The following is a 26981-nucleotide window of genomic DNA, read 5'->3' as shown; positions in this document are numbered from 1 at the left end:
ATCAAAATCCAGTGACTAATTTTTAATCCTTATTATGTCATATATATATATTTTTTCCGTATATAAGAAGAAAGTATTTGTCTCTGGGCCATTTTCTCATAAGTAGGTATTCCCAAGGAGAGTTCCTGAAATGTCAGTTGCAAAGATTAAATTCATTATAATTTCACAATCTCACAAAGATGATTTTTTTATATGCTTATTATAAGCCTAGGTAATAAGTCTAGTTGGCTTTGTCAGAGCCTAATAAGTGTTGGTGCCGGAACAAAATCACAACTGCAAAGTGACTACTTAGAGAGGTAGCAAAATAAGTCATGACATCAGACTAGGCCATGCTGACATTTGCTTAGTGTTTGCATTTAGAATATAAAAATTTGCTTTAAATCTATTTTCTAGATGTTGTAGTGAGGCCAACATAACTACTTTCTAAAATAATTCCTACTAATGATAGCTTTAATTTATTAGTGTTAACTACTCTTTTAAGCACTTTATTTCCATTACCTTCTTACCCTTAGAATCCACCTATAGGTTATACCATCCATTTTACAATCATGGGACTGAGGCTCAGAGAGGGAGCTCCTCAAGCACACCCAACTGATGCTCAAACCCACATCCATCTGTGATTAGGATATCTTCTTTTTAAAGGTATATTAAGGGGCACCTGGGTGGCTCAGGTGGTTAAGCATCTGCCTTTGGCTCAGGTCATGATCCCAGGGTCCTGGGATTGAGCCCCACATCGGGCTCCCTGTTCGGCAGGGAGCCTGCTTCTCCGTCTCCCTCTGCTGTTCCCCCTGTTTGTGCTCTCTTGCTCTGTCAAATAAAAAAAAAAAATAAAGGTATAGTAAGTGTAGATCAAATTTATTTTTCTTTTTTTTAAAAAGATTTATTTTTATTTATTTTAGAGAGAGAAAGAGAGCACGCATGTCCATGTGAGTGGGGAGGGGGGCAGAGGGAGAGGGAGAGAGAGAAGCAGATTCCCTGCTGAGCAAGGAGCCCAGTGCAGGGCTCAATCCCAGGACCCCTGAGATCAGGACCTGAGCCAAAGTCAAGAGTCACCGTTTAACTGACTGAGTCACCCAGTTATCCCTCAGATTTATTTTTCTTACAATTTTTTCTTAACCTTTTCTGTAACTGACAAAATACAAATAAAGTTGGCTTTGTGTTACAAATCAGACATTGTCATAGAAAATAGACATTGTGTTTGTAAAGAAAGTCTGGACTTTGCATGACAATAGTTCCTATTACTAAAACAGTGAGAGGGAAGAAAACATTTTCTGAAATGCTGCAATAAGATTCATATATGAACACTCATATTTATGTGGCTGATGTGTGTGGATAGACACAGGGTAGTTTAATAAAAGATGGTGGCTTCCCACCTGGTCTGTCTTGATTAATGAAGAGCTTATTTGTAAAATCACAGTGGACTCCGTGATTTCGTGCATATGCGTTTCTAATCTATGGTTTCAAATCACCTAGTGCCTTTCAGTCAGAACTAAACTGGCTTCCTTGCAAGACATTTCCAGTTACTTTGACAGTTCCTATGCTTTTGAATAATTCTACAAATATTGTTCAAGCCATTAAAATTTTAGCAATTAAGATTTACCAGTACAGCTGAATTCAAGTAGTGACTAAGGTCCACAGAAAATCTTCTCTGTTTGTCTTACTTTTCAGTATTTCTCTATCCTACTTTGTCATTGAGAGGCACATATGTATGATGTTGTCACTATTAATTCTTTCAATGTATAAAAGTAGGAAAAAACCCCAATAGTAGGAGAAATTTAAAAGTCACCATATACTTACTGTTTTAGAAGTGTATCTTTCAGATTTATTTTTGTTTCCTTCATTTCTTTCACAGAACATACATTCATCCATCATTTATGCATTTGTACCTTCACTCACGTATCCATTTATTTGCTTACCTGCCAAAAATTTGAAGACAAATACAATATTATGTCCTTAAAAAACTTACAGTTCTCTGAGGAAAGTACTGCATATTGCAGTACTAAGTACATGCATATTGCCTTTGATTGTAGAATTAACTTTATGTGGGATTCAGGAGAAGCCTCATAGAGATCGTGAGAAATAGCTCTGAAATTAGGTAAAGATTGCTGTAGGAGTTTTCAAGCTTAAGGTTTCTTCTGAATTCCCCCAATTGCTGATAGAGATCTGGAGTAAAATCAGTTTTGATTAATATATTCCCCATTGTTTCTCCAGTTAGATAGTGTTATAACTTTCTATGGGCCTGTAGTTCCCGATTTAATAATAAGGCCACAGGAGAAGACTGATGACAGTGACTTAACAAGGTAGGTTCTCTTTTCTCCCCATCAGCAAAAGCCTGCATGAGGCCAGTCATGGTCCTGGCTGCTTCTGCCATTCTCGATGTGGCTTTCATCTGAATTATGACTTCATGACCTCAAGATCAGTTCATGCTTCTTCATACCCGGCTTCCTATCCTTGTTCAAGGAAGGATAAAGAAAGAAGTGAAATGGAGAGGCATCCATATATTCAAAAATGCCTATCAGGCCTCCATTTCTGTTTTACTGCCAAAATTGTACCACATTGCTAAGTGTATCTGTAATGGGAGTCTTGGTAACATAGCTTTTTTTTTTTTTTTTTAACTATAGGGAGGAAATAAATAATGCTAGGTAGGTAAAAGCAGACTTGACAGGGAGAACCTAATATATAAAATAAAATTGGAATCCACACCTACAAAAAATCAACTTTCACTGATGTGGGTTGAGTGCCGTAAGATATTGTGAACTTGCCAAGAAATTATGAAAACTCCAAGGCTGAATTTTCTCCTCCTTTTTTTATATGCTCCCCTTGCTTGTTATGGGATATGGAGTATTAAGATAATGAAGATGCTTGTGCAATCTGTGTGTGTGTGTTTAAGCCACTCTGTGTGTATGTGTGTGTGTGTGTGTTGTGTTTAAGCCAGGTTGGCAATGTCATGCGAACTGAGATGGAGACTTGGATAACTTTGCTTCCATTATGCTGGTAGGTCCTGTCAGTCAACAAAGCACTTGTGAGCCAGACTTGGTAATAAGCACAAAGCAAGGTCCTACTCTGCTTTCTTACCCCAAGAGAGGAGAGGTTGTGTGGGGAAATGAGCCTTCACTCAACCAAGCTTTAAATGAGAAGATGCTTTACATATATAGTTAGATTTTACTGATTTACTAGTAGTTTATAAACTTGAGAGTAAAACCTGATGTGGAGAAACAAAAATCTGATTGGTGTGGGTTCAAAAGAGAGGGAAGCAGATGAAATGGAGACAGAAATGAACAATTCTTCCAGGTTTTACTCTAAGAGTAGTCACTGTGTGTCAGGGGTGGAGTGGTATAGGGTCTTGGGAATAATAAAAAGGTTTCTAGCTTGACAGACTGTATGAGTGGCAGCATCATTATTTAAGATTGAGAATACAAGACACAGGAGAGGTTTGGAAGAAATATAAGAGATTTACTCTTTGGGAATTACTGAGGGATTTAAATGGCTCCTAATGCCCATTCTCATTAGACTGTTAGACATCCAGATCTCAAGCTTGATAAACTATTATGGACTGATCTATGTATTTGGGAAGTATATGTATATTAGTGCATTTTCTAGGGCTACCATAACAAATTAGCACAAAGTTGGTGGCTTAAAGCAATAGATATTTATTATCTCACAGTTCTGGATGATAAAAGTACAAAACCAAGGTGTCAGCAAAGCCATACTCTCTCTAAAGGTTCTAGGGGAGGGTCCTTCCTTGCCTCTTTCCAGATTCTGGTGGTTGCCAACAATCCTCAGCTTGTAGAAGCATCACTCCAATCTCTGCCAATGTTTTCTCATGGAATTTGCCCCTGAGTGCCTGTATCTAAATTTTCCTCTCTTTGTAAGGACACCAGTCATTCATTGGACTAGGGCCCACCCTCATTCATTTGACCTCATTTTAGGTTGATTACATCTGCAAAGACCCTATTTCCAAATAAGGTCACGTTCACAGGGGCCTGGGGAGAGGACTTCAACATATCTTTTCAGAGGACACAGTTCACCCCACAATGATATGTGTGGCAAAAGAAGCCATAAAAATAGATGTGATCACCCAGGCAGAGGATGTGGAGTGAGACTAGGACCAGTGGTAATCCCTTGGAAGTACTCCACCTTAAAAGGAAAGTAAACTAATAAAGGGGGCGGGGGAGGTGTATAAAGACATGGTATAGTCAACAGAACAGAAAAAGTAATCCAGAAAAGTTTCATTTTGGCAAATGTAAAGAAGATTTGATAAGAGGTTTAAAAATCTTTAAAGATTTCAAGTAGCGTGAGTACTAGGAATAGACCACTGTAACTCTTGCTAAATATGGGGAGGAACAAGTTTGGGAACAGGTGAATAATTTAGGACACTACAGCAATCCAGACAGATTATGATGGCTGCCTGAACCAGGGTGTGGCGGTGGAAAGGAGAGGACTGGGCATTTTACTGAAGTAAAGTCAAAAGGAACTGGTGCTGGACTGGATATAGAATAGAAGGAGTCAGAGATGACTTCCAGGGTTTTTCTTTAGCAAACTGTAAGACTGACTGATAAACAATGCAGTGAGTCCATGGAGAGAAGATTTCAGTTTCAAATATGTTGATGACATATCTGTCAAATTTTTTAGTGATGGGGTCTACTGTGCTGATGCATGTAAGTGTCAGAGACTCAAAAGAGGATTGAATCCAAATGTAGCTATTTGGAAGTTATCTGAAAAGAAAGATGACAATTCAGACCATGAGAATGGGTGACATATAGAGAGATAGTCGATTTACATGGGAATATACCTGATGTACACGGAGGGATGGGAGAGAAAAGCACCACCAAAGAGACTGGGGAGAGCCAGGGACAAAGGTCAAGAGGAAGACCAGGAGAGTGTTGTGCTAAGATAGAGAAGAGAGTCTCCACTGATATGAGGAATTCTTAATCGCAGGAATCAAACTGAGGGTTGTTGGAGTGGGGGGTGGGGTGGGAGGGATGGGGTGACTGGGTGATAGACACTGGGGAGGGTATGTGCTCTGGTAAGCGCTGTGAATTGTGCAAGACTGTTGAATCTCAGATCTGTACCTCTGAAACAAATAATGCAATATATGTTAAGAAAAAAAAAAGAAGAAGAAGGTAGCGGGAGGGGAAGAATGAAGCGGGGGAAATCGGAGGGGTAGACGAACCATGAGAGACGATGGACTCTGAAAAACAAACAGGGTTCTAGAGGGGAGGGGGGTGGGAGGATGGGTTAGCCTGGTGGTGGGTATTGAGGAGGGCACGTTCTGCATGGAGCACTGGGTGTTGTGCACAAACAGTGAATCATGAAACACTTCATCTAAAATTAATGATGCAATGTATGGGGATTAACATAAGAATAAAAAAAAAAAAAAAAAAAGAGTCTCCATGTCCCCAGAGCTGTGAACAGCGGCATCAATGGCTGCAAAGACAAGTAGAATGAGAGCTTAGAGGAGTATATAAACTTTAGAAAAACCAAAATATGCATGTTGCGTGAGACCATGTGGGCGTGTGTGTGTGCAAGCATGTGTGTTTGCAGAGAGTCATTTTGGTGCATTAAAGGGAATATATGGCAAATTAAATGGGGTTTTTGGCTGGAAAGAAATCTTTCTTTTCTTTTTTTTTTTTTTTTAAAGATTTTATTTATTTATTTGACAGAGAAAGAGATAGCGAGAGCGGGGGGAGTGGGAGAAGGAGAAGCAGGCTTCCTGCCGAGCAAGGAACCCGATGCGGGGCTCCATCCCAGGACCCTAGGATATGACCTGAGCTGAAGGCAGACGCCCAATGACTGAGCCACCCAGGCGCCCCTGGAAAGAAATCTTTCAATCACGTAGCCATGAAATGGAGAGGAACGGTACCTACAAATGAAAATGACCGAATTGACAGGGAAATATACGGACATAAATGAAATTGACTAAAGCCTTGACAATGTTTAAAATCCAATGGGGAGGAGCACCTGGGTGGCTCAGTGGGTTAAGCGTCTGCCTTTGGCTCAGGCCATGATCCCGGGGTCCTGGGATCAAGCCCCGCATTGGGCTCCCTGCTCCACAGGAAGTCGCTTCTCCCTCTCCCACTCCCCCTGCTTGTGTTCCCTCTCTCGCTGTGTGTGTCTCTGTCAAATAAATAAATAAAATCTTTTAAAAAAATAAAATAAAATCCAGTGCTTAATTCCAGACAGAAGAGAGAGTTCAGAGGAAGAGGAGAGAGAATGGTGATTGAGCACATCTTCCCCCACCAAAAATGGGGAAAGGAAACCCAAGCTCAGAGGGTTAGTTCCCATTCTATGGGAGAATGGTCACCTCTCTGTTGCATTGGGAGGTAAGGGAGAGAGGATGCTGTTAAGTGAAAGTAGATGGCAAATATGTTATTCAGCTAAGAATGATCATCCGAATTAAGGAGGGAGGGAGAGTAAAATGACTTGGAGACGTTAACTCTAACTTTCAGATGCAGTGTTCATGCTGTTTATAAGGAACATGTTGATTGTGTTTCTTCTGCCCTCGCCTCTTTCTTTGGGCCTTCAGTCCTGGTCAACCAGAGAAGCTCTCCTTTATGTGGTCTGCCATCACCCCTTCATCAGAGCGCTTCCTGACAGCTGTGTCCTGTTACTGGAAGGCCACTCCCTCCCTCCCCCACCCCAGGGCCCAGTGAATTCTCCCTGGAGGGCTCTGGAGATGCAGCTCCCGATTCCTGCCACATGACTGAAATCCAGGGTTTCGACATACAGTTTTTGTATCATGATTTGCTTACTCAAATATTTTATTAAGTATTCTTTCTTTTTTTGGCAATCTAATAAAAATCACATTGGACCAATGATATGTCCTATTGTTGCTGTGATCTGTAGTATAATCTCTAAGTCTTGCAGATAGATACTTTATTAGTTTTTTTTTTCACCATTTTAGTTTTTTCTATTACTGTTACAAGTTATACCTATTGCTCTTAAACGTTAAATGCTTGTGGATGAAGGGGTAGGTATTTTCTTCCTTTTTCACTCAGTACGTGCTTTCAAAGGGGTTAGGTAGAAAGCTTCGTATAGTGGTACTTAGTTAGGGAATGTTAAAGTGATTTCATTTTGGTTCACTCACTTGTGATCCAAAGAGGGTGTTGTGGTATTGGTTTTGATAAAACTTCACAACCAATGGGAATCTTTTTTGAGTTAGTGTGGAGTGGCCTTAATGCTGGAAACAATCCTGTTGGCCAGGACCCCAGAGCTATACAGATGAGAAAAGGATGCAGGGAATTCTGTTGTTTACACATGTGTCGGTTAGCACTGAGCAGCTAGAACAGCCCAGCAAGCCCAGAGGGTAAGATGCCTAATAACCTTATGGTTTTCTATCTAATTATTATATTTTCCTGCTGGAGCAGAGCATGTGGTATTCTCGGAGCAAAGAAAAAGACAGTTGCTTGTAAGATGCAGATCAAAACTACTGTAGGTCTGGGAAACAGGGATTTGGAGTTTCTTCTTAAAGTGGACTTGATTCCTACCCTCTTTCTTCCATCTTCCACTGTTGGTATTATTTATCCTGACAACTTACAATACTTTTCTTGTTTTTAAAAAATAACTATGCTAAGCAAAACTCAGGTAAGAATTTCAACTCTAAATTTAGACATTCATAGATTATGTTGATAGTAAAACTTTGTTTTGTAGTTCCAAATGAATACGAGTTAGTCAATGTGTTTGAAGTAATCTATATTCTTGGAGTTTTAAAAAAATATAAAACTGTTATGCATACCCTCTTATTTATGTCTCATGCATTCAGAGTTATTTTCATTTTGATGGATAGTCCTCATGCTGAATTCCTGTTATTGTTAACAGAAAAGTATACTTCAAACTTAGAACTAATACTGATTTCCTTATATAAGTTACCTGGGTAGTATGGAGGAAATAGGGACATGGAATCAAATAATAAAATCCTGTACATAAAGAAATAGATCTTTATATGGAAAGTAATGATAGAACTAAAGGGAAAAAAAGATCTCTGGAAACCATTGGGAAATATTTGTTAATGTTTTCCACAAAGATAAATTATAAAATGAATGTTGAGTGGGTAAGTCTATTGAATAGAAATATAATGAAGATATTATTTAAAAACAGATACATGTAAGTAACATATGCAATTGAAATACACAATGATATTTCTTGATATTCTCATTTATAGCAACATTAGTTTTCTGTTTTCTGAAATTATGCAAAAACACTTTTGCTAATACTTCTGTGGAATTGGGTATTGTTACAACTGTTGATTAAATGCCTTGTTTTTAGTCAATTTTTGTTGAATATCCTTGCATATATGTTAAATATTCCTGAATTCTGACTTTTATCCACATTTTCACATAAGCATTAGATTAAAAAGGCATCTTAAAAAGCTAGAGATACAATATCTGTGCAATTTTTCTGTGATTTTGCAATATTGATTTAATCAATCAATAAATCAATAAATCAATTTGCATGACAGTTAGAAAAATGCTTTATGTGAATTGCTTTTTTCCCCAAAGCTTAAAAAAATAGTTTTCTTGTAAAATGACAGATCATATAATGGTCTCTCTTTTGTATTCTTTATGTTTTTACTGGATTTAGTAATTGCTTGATCACTGGGATATAGCTTCCTGGTTCCTTGATCCAGTTGTGCCCTTGAAATTTATGAGGGTTTCCTCTAATTATTAGAGCCACAGATATAATGACAGTGATTCTTTAAACTTAAAAATGATGTAAGGACAACTTCTATTTGAAGAAATACCATTTCTCTTGGGCTGATACTGCAAGGTTAATTGAATTTTTCTATAATGGAAAAACCTTCAAAAATCCTCTTTTTAGCAAGATTTTAGAGAAGCCTTGAAAGAAAAGTCCAGCTTCCTGAGCTGAGTCTTGAAAAATCAGTGGAATTTAGATAGTTGTTGAAAAACAAAATACCATTCTATTTTGTAGTAGTAGTTGGAGCAAAGAGTTTTGAGGCATGAGTTAACATGAAGCAGGGAAGGTGAGGGAGGAGCCTCATTGGAGAAGAAAAGAAATGCATCGTTGTGAGTAGCAGGACAGAGTTGTGAAGCACAGAACACTGGATACCCTGAATAGACAGAGTAACTTTCTCCCTATATATTGTACAATGGGGGCAATTGCGAGTTTCTGAAGAAATGGGGAGTATTTATTCCTCTTTGCTTTGTCATCATCATCACCATCATCATCATCATCATCATCACCACACTACCAGCAAATAATAGCATTTCCTATGTGTAAGATAATTTACATACATATCTACAATTTTGATAGTTGGATAATAGAATGAACTTCATTTTACATATCTTCATTTTACACATGAAGAAATTTGATGTTCAGAAATGTTAAATGATTTCCCTAAAGCCACAGATATAGTAAGTTCTGGAGCAAAGATACCAAATAATGTCTTTCTGGCTCCAGAGCTATTTCCACTCTGCTCCACTGGTATTTGAGGAATGTGAGTCTGGCAGAAGTTAAGCAGAATGGTTTGGGATGGCGTTGGGGTAATAGAGTACAGGGAAGAGGCAGTGAGACAACATTGTAAACCTGAGGTAATCCCAGTTCTCTCAGGTGGTCCACTCTTACCTTTGGGAATAGAAAGAGGAAATTGATACTGAAAATAAACAGATTTTATATTTAAATTGGCTGTTCTCGTATCCAATTCTTATGCTTTCCTCTGTATTTTCTGGAATGTTGTATTCAAAGAAGATGTCTTTTGATTTCTCAGAGGAAATTTAATCACTCATTTTCATCAGATATCACGTATTCATAAAAAAAAAAATGCCTGCGGTCACTGGAAATAATATTGGGAACAGATTGGCATCTATTGTTTCTTTTTGATGTGTGATATGAATGAATGCTGTGTGACCACACCTTCTTAAAATTATGGAAAGACTCAACTATTATCAAATAAAAGTATCATGTAAGTTTTATTTGAATGGGTGAAGAGCATATATAAAATTTATGTTACTAATAGATAATGTAGAGTACAGTATGTCTGTAGTAAAAAGAATAAACCCCATATAACATTTTTTTTAAAGATTTTATTTATTTATTTGACAGAGAGAGACACAGTGAGAGAGGGAATACAAGCAGGGGGAATGGGGGAGGGAGAAGCAGGCTTCCCGCGGAGCAGGGAGCCCGATGCGGGGCTCGATCCCAGGACCCTGGGATCATGACCTGAGCCGAAGGCAGACGCTTAACGACTGAGCCACCCAGGTGCCCCTCCATATAATATTTTTAACTCCTATATCTAAACCTTGAACATATTTTACTTTTTCTCTAAATAGAGTATTTTTAAAAATATGTATATTATAATCGTATAATAATGTCTATGCTATCATTTTAGAAATGTACTATCTACTATTTTACAAGTTTATTGTCATTTAAGTAGGTTTTACTGGAGTAATGCCTTTTTGCTGTATGCCCAAACAGATGAAGATAGTTGAAATGTAAAGATTCATTTCTTTAAATTTATCATTACTAAAACAGTAAGTACATTTCTCAGTTCAAATATTTTCATCACTGACCTTAAGACATTTCATTTTAATTAAAAAGGTCTAGGCTTTATTCCAAGATTATATTTTATAGAGTGCCTTTTGCGTACTCAGTGCCTGGTCCTCAGTGTTTGGTCCTCAGTGCCCTGATCAACTGTAGATGCACAATTGTTACCAAGTGCTGTAAAAAGGAAAACTGGGTATCTTGTTGGAGGAAAGTAGCCTATCAAAGAGAAGATGGGTTGTGCTTAATGCCATTCCATTAAAGTCATAGCTTTGCAGATTACTAATATTTTCATATAAGTAAATATCTGGGTGATTCATATATGATGATATTTGCTAAGAGTTGCTGTTATATGTAGAGAAGATAAAAAGATATTTGATGTTAAAAACTGATAGAAACATTTTTTTGGTAGCTGAAGACAGAAGTAGCCTTTTGAGTAAAGACCATGTTCATTGCAGAGCTTACAAGTGGTATCTTACAATCTTTTGTCCTCAATTTGTAGAATTAAGCATCCCCCCCCCCCAAAAAAAAAAAATAGAAGTGCTGGAGCACTTCCACATTAGAGCTAGACCCACCAGAGCAGAATGAGGAGCAGCACTCAGTGAGGTAGGAGGGAAAACAGGAGAGAAGAGTCTTTCAGAAGCTAAGTAAATGAGTCATTCTGGAAAGATGAAATGGCCAGTTATATAAAATGCTATTGATTGGTCAAGGAAAATAGGACTTAACTGTTAATTAGACTTTGCAATACAGAAGTCATTGATTTTCTGTTTTTGTAGAGATCTAGGCTTGAAAACTGATAGAGTGAGTTCAAGAGAGAATGAGATGAGTGAAAATATCTTCTAAAGATTTTTACTAGGGCGCCTGGGTGGCTCAGTCATTAAGCGTTTGCCTTCGGCTTGGGTCGTGGTCCCGGGGTCCTGGGATCGAGCCCCACATTGGGCTCCCTGCTCGGTGGGAAGCCTCTTCTCCCTCTCCCACTCCCCCTGCTTGTGTTCCCTCTCTCACTGTGTCTCTCTCTGTCAAATAAATAAATAAAATCTTAAAAAAAAAAAAAGATTTTTACTAAAAAAAAATGCCAGAGAAATGTGATGGCCCCTAGATGGGGATCAAGATGATTTCTGTTTTTCAGGTCATAGATATTATAGCATGCCCATTTGCTGATGAGATTGATTTAGGAGGGAGGTTTAATTTGATTAGGTAGGAGGAGAGGACTATTTGCAGGAGCGAAGTCTTTAAGTCAGTTAGAGGGGATTCAGATAGAACATACAAATGGGAAGTTTGGCCTTATAGACACGGATGAGAATGGGAAAGTGAATTGATGGGGGAAATGTAGTAGGGTTGGCTTGGCAGTGCTAAGGGCTTGTTTGGTATTCAGAGTCAAGATCTGAAGTGAGACCTGAAAGTGAATGTTTTCTCTAAGTATCAGCAGGTGCTCAGGTGCATTTATAGAGCAGGCCAATAGTTGGATGCCAGTCAGAATTGGAGTTTTCTAGCTGAGGGTAATTTGTTAATAATGGAGCTTGGAAAAGGGAGGGCAGTGTCGATATGAAGTGGGTGATAAATAGTTAGAAAGTAATGGGATCAATTAATAGGACGTCAAAGTTGGGTCAAAGAAGAGAGTTTTGGGGACAATAGGAGAAGGTAATCAGAAAGGTGCTTAACATTGAAGCGGGAAGAAATGCTGGTATGGTTATAGTGCCTAGGGTCTATACCAGCCAGCAGGTGGGTGAGGTGAAACTACTGGAACTAATAGGAACTGATAGATGAGCGTATTATAAGGATACTGCATGTGAAGATATTTTGGACGTTAAATTAGTTTTCATACCTGAAAACATTCTGTTACTTAACCAATTAGTACCACAATTGGTTTTACTAGATACATCTTATTTTTTATTAATAAATATTTATTATAAATAAAAATAATTATTTTTAAAAATTTATTTAAATGTGAAAAACACTCCTGTTATAAAAATACATGGAAAAACATGATATTTTATATATGGATTTTATTATGGTAAAAAGATAAATATCCACAACTGGACACTAATTTTAATACCCATTCCCATGCTGAGACTCTAATTTTTTTAATGATTTCATCCACTTACTTTCTTGCTATTTTTTTTAACATATCCATCACCTCATATAGTTACCTATCTAAAATTTTTTAACTGAAGTATAGTTGACATATAGTATTAAATTAAGTTCAGGTACACAACATAGTGATTCAACAATTCTATACCTTTTGAAATGCTCACCATGATAAGTGTATTACAATATTATTGACTATATCCCCTATGCTGTCCTTGCTATTTCTAATGATGTTTTACTTGGTCTATAAACTGTATTATAGATTCAGGGAAGTATAAGATATAGACACAGAATTTTTCACATCTAACAAATTTTAGGCTCATAATTTTTCTAGATGTTTATTATTTTACCAATGTTTTGGATAAAATTAAATTATATTTATTAATGGTGTTCAGAAACCATGAATCAATATTATTATTCTTGGGCTTTAGTTCATCATAAAACTGATCTTTTAACAACTACTAATATTTTAGTATTTAATAATTATGTTTGTCTAAAAGCCCATGCTGTCTAAACAGCTTCAAATAAATGGGGTTTCTTTTAAAGCTTAGATGAGAATGTTGAACAGTCCTACCCAGCGTTTTGAACAATTTCCATTTTACTTTGATGTGACTATTGCAGCATCTCTTCTACATTATATGACCAAATGGCAAAGAATGAAAATGTCCTATTCATTTATATTTGAGTGGTAGCCATGACTCTGATGTGTGTTTACATTATCAGTAGAATGTATTTTTCAAACATATATTTGTAAATAATGTTATTAAGAATCGTCTTAATTTGAAGCATAGATAGGAAGCCTCTGTAAGAGACAGAAGTTTTGTGAGAACACACTGGATATATGTTTGAAAAAAATCAAAACAAAGTTTTCTATTTCTGTAAAATTCTCTATGAAAAAAAAAAACAAATTATTTTTGGATGTTCTAGAGTAGAGCTGTCCAACAGAAATAGAACTCAAGCAACATTTACAATTTAAAGTTATATTTAAAAAATTAAAAAAATAAATGTGACATTGATTTGAATAATATATTTTACTTAATATCTTTAAAATATTACCATCCTAAAATGTAATCAACATAAAATCAGTGAGATAGTCTACATTTTTATTTTCCACACTGTGCTTGATTTAGATTTATACTGCATCTCAGTTCAGACTACCTTCATTTCAAAAGCTTACTAGCACCATCAGGCTTGTGACCATCCTACTGGACAGCACAGGCCATAATACTCCAGAATAGAAATAATTACACAGTACTGTCTCAGCGAGTGTAGGTCATGTTGAAGGCATTACATTTATCTCCTTGTAAATGAAGATATGTGTTTGAGTGACCTTCCTAAGGAAAAGATTTACCCCAGCTTTTCTGATTCTGAATCCAGTGTTCTCTGATTTCCACTATGCCATTCTGATGATGGTTATGTTCATGTATTTATATTATATTAGTTCTGAGCAGTATGTAAAATATGGTGACCTCTGGAAATTACTGGTACAAATGTGTTCTAGCGTTGCTACAATTTAAGAAAATCTAATTGGTGTGAAAAGTAAACAGTAATGAAAATGATCAACCCAATTCTAGGATTCCACACATTTGTTTGTTTGTTTGTTTGTTTTTTTATAAAATGAAAGATCCAAATCTGGTAGAGCAGAGAGATAGAAAAAAATAAAAATAGAGGTTCAGAGGAAGATTTAAAACTCTGGCATTATAGGGATTATTTGAGAAAGAGTTGAAATGAAATATTTATTTGACTGGGGAGGGTAAATAAAAACATAGCAGCTTTTCAGAAATGTAAGTAATCTGGTCTTCAGCTTTTTGCAGTTCTCCTTGCACATGTCTTACACTTTCTATTTTAGGGACTGGAAAGCCAGATCTCTTGAGAGATGTAAATACTGGCTATTCACTTCCTGTTGTTTTGACATTTTTAATCCAATCCCTGTTCTTTACTAAGGGAGTAAAACACTATGCCTACAATACAAAGAGATGACAACTGATTTCAAGATCCATTAGCAATTTGCTAGGAACTCTGCTTTATAGTTAAATTGCTTTTGTCTTTAGTGTTATCTTCTCTCATGCCAAAGGACAAAACCCAAAAATATCAACACTTAAAAAAAGATGATTGGTGGGGCACCTGGGTGGCTCAGTCGGTTAAGCTTGTGCCTTCTGTTCAGGTCATGATCCCAGCGTCCTGGGATGGAGCCCCACATCTGGCTCCCTGTTCAGCAGGGAGTCTGCTTCTCCCTCTCCTTCTGCCTCTCCCCACTGCTCCTGCTCTCTCTCTGGCTCAAAAAATTTTTTATTTATTTATTTGAGACAGAGAGCACAAGCTGGGGAGAGGAACAGAGGGAGAAGCATACTGCCTGCTGAGCAGGGAGCCCTATGGAGGGCTCCATCCCAGGACCTCAGGATCATGACCGGAGCCAAAGGCAGATGATTAACTGACTGAACCACCCAGGCACCCCCCAAAATAAGTAAAATCTTAAAAAAAAAAAAAAAAAAAAAGATGATTAGAGACTCTATGTCTAAACCGACTACAAAGACATTTTGGCTAAAATGGAGATTGTATGGACGGGAAAAATGTTTCATTAGCATGTATATTAACTGATCTTCAAATCAAAATCTAATGTAACACTTTTTAGTATTTCATGTCTTAAGATTATAAATGAAATTTTCCCAGTGAATTCAAGATTTTGAATCTCATTACTATAAGAGGTAACTTAAGTATTACACAACCACCAGATTTTTTTTTCTGGAGAAGGCATTTTCCTCCAAATAATATATCTGAAAGCTGATTACTTGTTTTATTTTACATTAAAATTGAAAGAATTAGGGCGCCTGAGTGGCTCAGTCGTTAAGCGTCTGCCTTCGGCTCAGGTCATGATCTCAGGGTCCTGGGATCGAGCCCCACATCGGGCTCCCTGCTCCGTGGGGAACCTGCTTCTCCCTCTCCCCTCCCCCTGCTTGTGTCTCTCTCTGTCAAATAAATAAATAAAATCTTAAAAAAAATAAAAATAAATAAAATTGAAAGAATTAGAGCAAAATATATGATTGATATCAATTTAATCTTAGGCGAGTCCATAATGTAACAAGGCTATAAATCTAATGCCAGTAACTAAGATAAAAAATCAACATTTTCTTTTTTTTTTTTAAAGATTTTTTATTTATTTATCTGAGAGAATGGGAGACAGAGAGCATGAGAGGGGGAGGATAAGAGGGAGAAGCAGATTCCCCGCTGAGCAGGGAGCCCGATGTGGGACTTGATCGCGGGACTCCAGGATCATGACCTGAGTCGAAGGCAGTCGCTTAACCAACTGAGCCACCCAGGCGCCAACATTTTCTTTAAACATCAGTGTATTATCATCTGCTGATCCGATAATTTGTGATGATATATATGTATATATTACTGTTTCTCTTTTTGTTATACAGTATAAGAACATTCAGTTTTAAACAATTCCATTGTTTCTCCTTTGTTTTTTTTTATATTGTTTTATTTCAGTGTTTCTGAGTATTAGAATCTTCCTTACCAAGAGAAAATAATTGATTTAAAATCTTTGTAGTACCTTATGGGAATGTAGTACTATAAGTGACTATGTTTTAATTATATACAAAATCAATTTTACATATCCCTTTTATGTTTTTTCCATTTATGTCACAAGAGATACAATATAATTTCTGAAACTTATGCTGTTTCTATTCAGAGGTAGATAGCCTTGTGATTTCAAAATAGATTAATCATGTATTTTAAGAAAAAACCGTAATTATGAACCTTGGGTAGGTCCACATTCACTAATAATTTTATTTTCCCAACTTCCTCTGCAATCACATTCATAAAGACTTACAATTCAAGGACTAAATCTGACCTGCAGAAATTTGGAGTATTCAAGGACTTAAATGAACTCCTGCGGTATTACACTTTGAACACACTGCCATGGGTGGGTGGAGGCAGCTGGTTTCCTGTTTAAAATATTTTTGAGAACTTTTAGAAAGTTCAGTTCATTCTCAGCCCAGAGTTCCTTCATAAAAGAAGAGTTGAACATGTGTAAATATTTATATTTGGAAGATTACTCAGGAATATGTGATTAAACTCCAAAAGTTTGGTTAGTTTGTTTGTGTTATAGTTTATGAAATTCTATTATATCCAGTTCTTTCAACATGTTCAAAATAATTTGTTTTGATTCTTTCATAACAAAATTTTGGTTCCATTTTAAGATGTGAAAACATCTTGATAATTTGCTGCAAATGAATCTTTGGAGGAAAAAAAACCTAATATATGCTTGAATTTCTGAGAGTCAGGTTTCACATGTAAACACAATGTAAGTTCCATTAGAACATTTATTTATTTATTTTTAAAGATTTTATTTACTTTTTTGTTTAAAGAGAGAGCACGAGCAGGGAGGGGCAGAGGGAAAAGGAGAGAGAATCCTAAGCAGGCTCTAAGCTCAGCACAGCGCCCAAGGCGGGGCTTGATCTCATGACCCTGAGATCATGACCTGAGCCCAAATCAAGAGTTGGATGCTTAACAGCTAGAGCCACCCAGGCACCCTGAGAACAGACATTTAAATCCATTTATTTCCTAATGTACCTTCAAAGCCCTAGAACAGTGTGCCTGGCACATGGGAGAAATTTAGTAAATATCTGTCAAAGGACTACATGAGTATTCAAAGCTCAAAAGCTAAGAAATGTTTATCCTTATTCTATGTTAGCAACATGCAGAAATGAATAGACATTATTATATGCACATATGTGTAGTTTTAATAAAACGATCATCAAAATACACTGTTATATACGCATTTGCTGTTTTTGTCTTTTATTTTGCCTTTGTTTCACATGAGTTGCTGAAAAGATTTTAAAACCCTAAAGTGGCTAAAAATTGAAATAAATATGGGTACTTTTAAAAGGTTAAGACTGGGCGCTGGGTGGCTCATTTGGTTAAGCGACTGCCTTCGGCTCAGGTCATGATCCTGGAGTCCCTGGATCGAGTCCCGCATCGGGCTCCCTGCTCGGCGGGGAGTCTGCTTCTGCCTCTGACCCTCCCCCCTCTCATGTACTCTCTCTTTCTCATTCTCTCTGTCTCAAATAAATAAATAAAATCTTTAAAAAAAAAAAAAAAGAGGGAGCCTGGATGGCTCAGTTGGTTAAGCAACTGCCTTCAGCTCAGGTCATGATCCTGGAGTCCCAGGATCGAGTCCCGCATCAGGCTCCCTGCTCTGCAGGGAGTCTGCTTCTCCCTCTGACCCTCCCCCTTCTCATGTGCTCGCTCTCTCTCATTCTCTCTCTCTCAAATAAAATCTTTTAAAAAAATCTCAAAAAAAAGAAAAGTATTTTAAAGAACATAGTAATGAATTTGAGGAGCTCCTCTGTATATTAACGTTAAATATATGTGCAGCATAAATTATGTCTTTTACATGTTGAGTATTAATTGAGTAGGTTGATATTTTGAATAAAACAAGAAGAAAAAAATCAAGAATTTAATGACTGTTTAAGAATGATCTATTTTTAAAATGCAAAACATACATATTTTAGCTCAAACTGGAACTTATTCATTTTTTTGTGAAAGAAATATTCCCTCCAAAGAATTAATATAGGAATAGAGTATTGACACCCAAAGGAAGTTGAAGTACTTTGGTAATCCAAGACTAAAAGCTGGTCTAGAATGAGAAGTGAGATCTCCAGGTGTGCAAGCCCAGGAAGCTTGGAGAGGCTGGAGTGGAAAGGTGAGGAAGGGAGACCAACAGCTAAGACTGGTGTTGCTGCAATAAGGATTCTGAACTTAATCCTGAGAATAAAGGGAAAGCAAGTTGAAAGGATTTCAGCAAAGATGAAATAATCAGATTAAAAATAGAAACCTATCTCTGCAGTTGGTGAGTGGTGAGCAGTACTGGAAGGGAGAACTGCTGGTACTATTCTCCAGTAACCTGTGTGAGGGGGCTGTGTTTGGACTCAGGGGGCTGAGGAGGAGAAAAGTAAATTTAGATTAGAAACTGCCTAGACAGGGAAATGAACAGGACCTGGTAATGGATTGTAAATAGATGATGAAGAAGGATCAGTAAGGGAAGTCTAAATGGTTTGGCTTACACAAACTGAGAGGATGGTGGTGACTTTGATTAATGGGAAAAAAAAAAAAAATGGAGGAAAGCCAGTTAACCTTCAGTAGAGTAAGAAATGGAAGATCCTTCCCTAAACTCCCTGAAGCAGCAAAATTCATGCTTTCTATTCACACATAAACACAAACACACACAGCAAATAACTCTTCATTTCCTACAGGCCTGAGGATTGCACATGAATAAAATAAGATTAATTTGTTAAGGCTCAATGGACATGCGTAAACATAATTGCATGCATATGCATTTTGGCAGTTGTAAGCTCTTTTAATTGAATGGTTCAGTTGGTTTCCTCTAGATTCATTAATTGAGTATCTTCTATGTTCTAGCTCCCTCTAGGTTCATTAATTATCTTCTATATTCTAATCACTGTGAACACAAAGATAAATAAAAAGCAAGTTGCAGATGCTCACTGAAGCTCATAGACTGGTGGTAGAGACAGATATATTAAAATTACTATGTGGTGTCATAAATCCAGAATAAAATAATTAACCAGAGCATGAGGCCACAGATAAAAAAAGGAACAAACTGACCAGGAAACTTAGTTTAGACCCATCATTTTTCTCATTATTAGCCATCCTTTCCCCCCACCCCCATCACTTGCTCAAACACCACACACACACACACACATGCACGTGCACACACATGCGCACACACAAAAATTACCAAATTGAACTGTATTTGGGTTTTCAAATAGTTTCTACATCAGCATCTTTTTATAGGCACAAGATCTATTCTTTTAAGACTGCGTAGCTCATATAAGTGTAAGCTAAGAGTTGATGACAGGACCAGAGTAGAATAATAGAACAGCTTGCTTTTAATGTATGTGAGCCCTTTATATGTGAATTGTGCATCCTGTTTGGACAGGAACCAAGGAAACATCAGTTTGAGTTGTTTATTTCAGTGTATCATTTCATCGTTCCCATAGCTTCAGATAATTTGGAAATGAGATTGCTTACATTCCTCTCTTTGTTTTTTCCTTAAGTGCTTTGCTTTCTAAATTGTATTAATCTCATTTTTTCCCGGTTTCATTTTAGCAGATATTTTATTGCCCAAAGGAGAGAGAGAAAATAGAATAAAATGTTTAAAGAGCTGATTGTCAGGATAATATCTATCTTCACTGAAAGCTTGGTACTAGTAATAAGAAATGTGTGAACATTGGTTTAATAGTCTGTATTTTAGTTTTAGCCACAAATTCATGATATACAGAAAGGGAATCTTATGTAGTAAAAAAGAATCATAAAATAATAGTTACCATTTATTGAATGTCAACACTGTGCCTGGATCTTTTTATGTATTACATCACTGCATTCTCAAAGCAAACTGATGAGGTAGGTATTATCACTCCATGTTTATTGTTAAAACTAGTCTGGGAAAAGTTGACTTCTCCAAGGTCTCACACCTGGTCAGAGGTTATATCAAGTCCCTTTGCATTATACCGTTCTTCCTATTTCCTTCTCACTTTTTGGAGTAACAAAAGAAATTGCAGAAGTTTTCTTCGAAAAACTATTAGCTATTGTAAAATTAGGAATAATGGCTAAAAGCATCAGTAAATAGTAAAGAGATGTTTGACTAACTTTGAGGTATAACAAAATGGGAAAGAAAATGTTTTTATGTTCAAGTTAACTTCTGTTATGATTAACAAGATGTGCCTGCCTGCTCTATTATTTTACCTTGTGGTAGTTATATTTAAGCCAGAACAGTCCCAAGGTAATCAGAATACTTTCTTATTCACTGTTTAGGAAAAAAAAAAAATCTATCTTCATTTTTTTTTTTTTAACTTGTAGGGACAATCTGCTGTTTTAAAATGTTACATGTTTTTTTTTAATTTTTTTAATTAACATATAATGTATTATTTGTTTCAGGCGTACAGGTCTGTGATTCAGCAGTCTTACACAATTCACAGTGCTCACCATAGCACATACCCTCCCCAATGTCCGTCACCCAGCCACATGATTTTTTTTTTAATTTCAGGTTTTTTATTACTTTTATGAAATGTTTAATTGACTTATGATTATATTTGTCTGAAATTCTTCTGACTTGTGCAGATTATCTTAAAGCATAGTAGAAATTTGAATATGGGTTTATTTTCTAGATTTTATGCAACAGAACTTAGTAGGAGACTTGGGACTCTGAGGTCAGATCTTTTATGCTGCCAAAGATTGTTAGAAATTTAAAAGTAGATCTGGCTTTTGTAAACATAATGAAAAAGCAGAATTCAACATTTGAATCTAGTCTTCTTCCAAAATATCAAGTTACTTTCTTTTTTTTGTTTTCCACTTTAATTTAAGCATTTGGAGAGCAAAATAATTATCTTGATTCTTTTTTTATGTGTCCCAAATTTTTGAAAATGGAAATATGTTCAAAGAAGATAGAAGTGGTTGGGTTTGTCTCCTACCACCCCCACCCCCACTACAACTTGTCTTAACGCTCATTATTTTGAAGCAAGCCCAGATAATCTTGTTGGTTATCTTTTTAAATTAAACAAATTAAACATTTTTATAAATGCAAGAAAGATAATGGTGAATGGAGACATTATCAAGCATATGATCATAGTTTTTGTGTGTGTGTGTTTAAGTGAAACAGGACAATTAGCTGTTTTGTCATGAAACTTAACAGCCTTACAATCCGTTTGTTTGCTGAGACTCGTGCCTTCATTTCCATTAAGAGGAGATATATTTGGTAATGAAATTCCGATATCCTGAACATAACTGTTTTAATAAGCATTAATTTCATATGACAAGGAAACATCTGGAGAATTTAATCTGGGTGATTGCATAACTAAAGCATGAATCAGCTAGTATATTATGTTTCTTTGCATTAAAGAGATATGATTAGAGAAAGAAACCTAAATTTTTAATTGTACATTATATGTACAGATTCCATCAAGCTTTTTGTTGAATTAAAAAGTGAATTTATTGGGAATTTTTGTATTTTATGCCCATTCAAAATCTTCATAATAAAACTATTTCAGTACAACTAATTGGGAATCATTTAGTTTAAGCAAGGTATTGTCCTTTCAGGAAACATGTGTCCTTTCGAGCAGAGCTGATTGATCTACAGTTTGCTGACAACTGTGAGCTACATTCACTAGTTACGTTATCATGTTCTTCTCCCCCATTGTGTGACCAAAGACATTAATACTTTTTCCTCCACTGCAAGCAGAGGGATATTTCCCCTCTTCCGTGCTGTCCCTGTGCTTCCATTAGAGCACACATTACAATATATTGTGATAATATTTATCATGTATTTTCTGCCCCCTAATCTGAAAGCTTCTTGATGGCTAGAAATCTGGGTAGATGTAGTATTTGTAAAGATAGCCTGGCAACTGGCAGCTTTCTTAGTATCTAAATGATGAGGCTCAACATTGATGGCTTCACGTAAAGTGAACAAGCTGTGAACATATGCCACTCAATGAATTTTTAAAAAGGACACACCCATGTCGCCACCACCCAGATCAAATAATAGAACCTTGTTAGCATTCTAGAAGCCTTCCTCAGGCCTTCTCCCTTTCATTACCATTTTAACCAGAGGTAAACACTGTCAATCTCTATCCTGAGGAGTAGCTTTGCCTCTGTTTGAACTTGTTATAAATGGGATCATTCAAAAGGTATCATTTTGTACCAGCTTCTTTCACTTGACATTCTGTTTATGAGATGTATCTCTCTATAGCACAGTGCATCCATTTTTATTGCTATATAGTATTCTATCCATGACTATAAAGAACTTCCATTTTTAGTTTCTGGAGAATGGACAGATTTAGTTTTGAGCTATTAGGAATAATGCTACTATGAAAATTCTTATGGGTAGTGGTTTTACATTGCATTCCCTTGATAGCTAATGATGTAAGAACATTTTATATGTTTAGTGACTATTTGAATATCATCTTTCATGAAGTATATTTAAACATTTCTGGTATGTTTTTAAAAAATTATGTTTGAATTTTCTTGAAAATTTCTAGTAATTCTTTATACATTTCAGATATGAATCCTCAGTGGGTATACATATGGCTAAGATCTGCTCCCATACAGTTGTTTGCATCTTCATTCTGGTAACAATATCTTCTCATGAACAGAAATTCTTAGTTTTAATAAAGTTCAGTGCATAAACATTCACCCTAATGCTTGCTATCCTGTTTGCTTTCTATAAGGTAATGAGATTTTCTTAGTTAACTTTATGAGGAGCTTTATTTTTTGTCTTACTCTGAGGTCAGTTCTCTAATGGAAGTGATCTTTTTATATGGTGTGATATAGCAGTTAGTTCCATATGGATATACGGTTGACTAGCACCTTTTGTTGAAAAAGGGAAAAATAATTTCTCATACTGAACTTTCGTAAATCAGGTACCACTGCGATGTGGGTCTGTATTTGGACTGTGTTCTCTTGTGTTAGACTGTTTGTCTCTCCTTGTGCCAAAACTTCATTGTTTTAATTATTGTAGCTTTATATTGTTTTCATATCCAGGTGTGTAATTCCTCTTTCTTCTTCTTTGACATTTTCTTGGCATTTTTCACTATTGACATTTACAAATGAATGTTAAAATCAACTTGTCAGTTTCCATAAAATCAACCTTCTCAGGTTTTGACTGGGATTACATTGAATCTGTAGGTCAGTTTGGGTAAAAGTGTCATCTTTACAATCTTAAGCTTTCCAATCCATAATCATGACATAGCCCTTCATTTGTTTAGATATTCTTTAGTTTCTTTCAATAAGGTATTATAGTTTATAGAACATATGTTTACCTATCTTCTGTGATATCCCTAGCCATTTTGATATATTTAATGAGATTATAAAATGGTATTGTTTTAAAAATTTTATATTTGATATGTATTTGTTCCTAGAACATAGAAATACACGTGGTTGCGTGTATTGACTTTATATCAAGTAATGTTACTAATTTCACTTGTTAGTTCTAATGGTGAATTTATTTGAATTTTTACTTATACAACCATGTTACAGTACAGTTTTATTTCTTCGTTTCTATTCCTGTTTAATTTTCTTTTCACTTGCTATATAATACTCAGCAGTAATAGTAATGGCAGGTACCCCTTTCTTGTTTTTCATTTGGGGGGGAAAGCTTTCAATAATACACTATTCAGGATTATTGCTGTACGTTTTCTGCAGATAACTATTATCATATGACATGTTTTCCCTTCTGTATTTGGTTTGCTAGGTTTTTAAATCATAAACTTGTGTTTATTATCGAATGCTTTTTATTTATCTATTGAAATTCTTATCCGTTTTATTAGTATGGTTTAATAAATAAATTGCAATAATTGATAAGCAGCTGCTAAACCAGTTATGTCCCTGGAATATATTCAACTTCTTTGTGATACATTAATCTTTTTAATCACTAGGTTTTCTTGCTAATGTTTCTGTTCAGTTTTTTATATTTATGTTGGTGGGAGATAATTTATAACAAAGTTCTTGTCAGGTCTTGGTATCACGGTTGTTTTAACTTCATAAAATTAGGTGGGGTGTGTTCACTCACTGTCTTTTAACTAGAAGTGTGAAAAATCGTTATCATTTCTGGATATGAAAATATTATCTTTATAAATTCTTTATAAATAATCTTTGCTGGATTCTAGAGACACTTTTCTCTTAAATGTCTCTCATTCATTTAATCTTTCATTCAACCACAAATATTTACTTAATGTTTAGTTTAACTCACACACTGACCTTGCCCCTGGGGATGGAATGATGAGTAAAAACAAACATGGTCCTTACTCAGTATCACACTTAGTGGGAAATATAGACAGTAATCAAGTAATTTTAAAACATGGACCAAACTCTGTTAAACATTTATGAAGAAAAGGTACCAGTTCAGAATTCACAGTAGGTGGAGGCTTAGGGAGGCTTCCTAAGGAAGCTAACAGTCAAAAAAAGATCAATTAATTCACCTTCTCTTATTTGGACTGACATCTAATTCGTATGGTTAGAATGCTGCTAATGATAATAACTGTTGGTCCAGTGTGCTTTATTTTGCATGTTTTGTAGCAGATTTCCCAAAGTAAAGGAGTTTGGTAATCCAGAAGCAATTCATAGCCTTCACTCTAGATGAAAATCTGGCACAAAAACTGCATTATTTAAGTCAAGAAAGGAAAACACTGACAATAAATGAGCCTCACTGGACTCTTAATAGCAATGACTAAAATAAATACTTGCTGCCTTTCTTAAATTCAGTGCAGTCATTTATCTTACCATTGTTTTGTTTGCAAATATATCAGAGTTTGCATTTTCTAGGTTGTTGTATTTTATATACTTGTTTCTGTCTTAAATTTCCTAAATATGATATTTATATTTTATATTAGCTATGATTACATTGGAAGCTAGCTAATGCAATACAAAGCCATGCCAAACAGACAGCAAGATAATATGCACAATTTGTTGCAAAGGTCTTTTTTAAAAAGATTTATTTATTTATTTTAAAGAGAGAGAACGGGAGCGGGGAGGAGCAAAGGGAGAGAGAATCCTGAAGCGGATTCTCTGCTGAGCACAGAGCCCATCTTGGGGCTCAGTCCCAGGACCCTGAGATCATGACCTGAGCAGAAATCAAGAGTCAGCTGCTTAATCGACTGAGTCACCCAGGCACCCTGCAAAGTTCTTTTTTAAAGAATTATTTCTTAGGGGAAAAAAAATTAGTAACATTTAAATAGTAAGTTAAACAAATTATTTAAAAATTTAAAATATCAAATACATCATTTTGAATAAAGAATAGAAATATCACCTAATGTAATTTTAAGCAAAAATAAAATATCTAAAAATAATTTCAACATTCCCTTCGGAGACAACTGTCAAAGAGTTGCAAGATTTGCATTATTCTTTTTGGAACATAACGAATTTGGAGGTTTTGCTAAATACGCTAAGTTTCACTTTAAACTAGTAACGTGTAAAACTGTGAAATCAGAGCCCATTCTAAATATCACAGGAATTGCTTTGGCAGTTTCCCAACAACAAAGGAATTTTTTATTATTTCCAACAGAAATTTTACAGATGCATAATGTTTAACATATCAAATTGGTATTTTAGTTTGAAATAGAGGATTTTAAAATATGATTTTTACTTACACTCCTGAAATAGATTTAACTAAAAGAACAATAACCAGAAAAATGAAAATATTGATATGTGCATATCATCACTTGAATAATACAGAAGAGCCAGACTAAAGTGGTATTATAAATATTTGGAAATCTTTTTTGTTAGGCCAGGGACTGTGCAATTATAATTAATAAAAATTACTTATAATAATAAAAAATTGGAACAGATTTTTCTGAAGAATTTGTCTATCATACATACACCACTCTCACACATCTATATCTGCACTCAGAATAAGTAGAAAATAGAGAGGCATAGAGAGATAAATACAACCAAATATACTACTTGGGTTATGGTGAAAAGTAAAAAGAGTCATATATATGAAATGCTTAAGAAAATGTTTGATAATTTCTCTTTCTCTGGATTTCACTGTAGATGTCAAACTCTTCAGTTTATCATTTTATTTGCAGAAATTATTCTTATATAGAAAATGATAAATATTACAAAATATATTAGTTGATAAGCACTCAACATACATGTTATCCTCAGATTGATTTCAAATAATAAAACTAAGAAACTTTAAGATTTTAATGCCACTTTATGTGTTCACAATAAGCGCTACTAAACTTAAGGTGCTGTTAACATGGACAGCTTTCCTCATACTATTGTAATTTGCACTGAAAAATGGGAAAGAAAAAGTCTAAATAATTTGTAGACAGTTTTCATTTTTTCAAAAGCAAAACAGTATCTTGATTTTAGTTGTAAAATTTCTTTTTAATAAATACATTTATTAGAATGTCAAAATGTACAAATGAGTATGCCCATTTTTACATATCAATATAGAGAAAAATCATATGTGTTGAATTAAATGTGCTGTAGTGAAGAGCAGCTTCAAATCTTTTGTAATTATAGGTAGCCATGTGCTTTTGAGTAACATTTTAGGAGAGTGAATCTGCACACTATTCTCATCTTCTAATTTTAAGTTATTAAAGGCATTTTTGCATGTCAATTTATGTTTCCTGATACTATTACCTCTTCAAAGGGCCAACTTATACCAGTGAAAACCCAGAATATTTCTCCCTTGTTGGTTTTCAATTTTCCCAAATATCAGCAGAGACAAAAAATAGATTTTTCTGAAAATTAACATTTTTTGGTGAAAATTTCAGTCTTTCAGCTATTTTAAAGTAATCTGTAATTTGTAAAGAAAGTTTTCTCCTGTCCAACCGGTATCAGAATTTTAGAGTAATGACTAATAAACGGAAGCTCTC

General features: G+C 35.5%; 1 protein-coding gene across 7 annotated transcripts in view; it reads left to right on the top strand.

Moving 5' to 3' along the window:
• CCDC102B (coiled-coil domain containing 102B) overlaps window positions 1-26981 on the top strand; it is a 198717-nt gene that overhangs the window by 45736 nt on the left and 126000 nt on the right. For 4 of the 7 annotated variants that reach the window (XM_034996059.1, XM_034996064.1, XM_034996058.1 and 1 more), the window contains exon 1: window positions 7141-7306. The exons of the other annotated variants lie outside the window; for them this stretch is intronic. In XM_034996059.1, the coding sequence (XP_034851950.1) occupies window positions 7233-7306 (74 nt within the window). In that variant the 5' untranslated portion in view covers window positions 7141-7232. Of the gene's footprint in view, window positions 1-7140; window positions 7307-26981 lie in introns of those variants that run through there. 7 annotated transcript variants of the gene reach the window in all.

This window comes from Mirounga leonina, unplaced genomic scaffold (assembly GCF_011800145.1).
Source record: "Mirounga leonina isolate KUSES-001 unplaced genomic scaffold, KU_Mleo_1.0 Mir_93, whole genome shotgun sequence".
Classification (NCBI taxonomy): Eukaryota; Metazoa; Chordata; class Mammalia; order Carnivora; family Phocidae; genus Mirounga; species Mirounga leonina.
The sequence above is the reverse complement of the archived record's forward strand: the minus strand, read 5'-3'. Positions and strand labels throughout refer to the sequence as shown.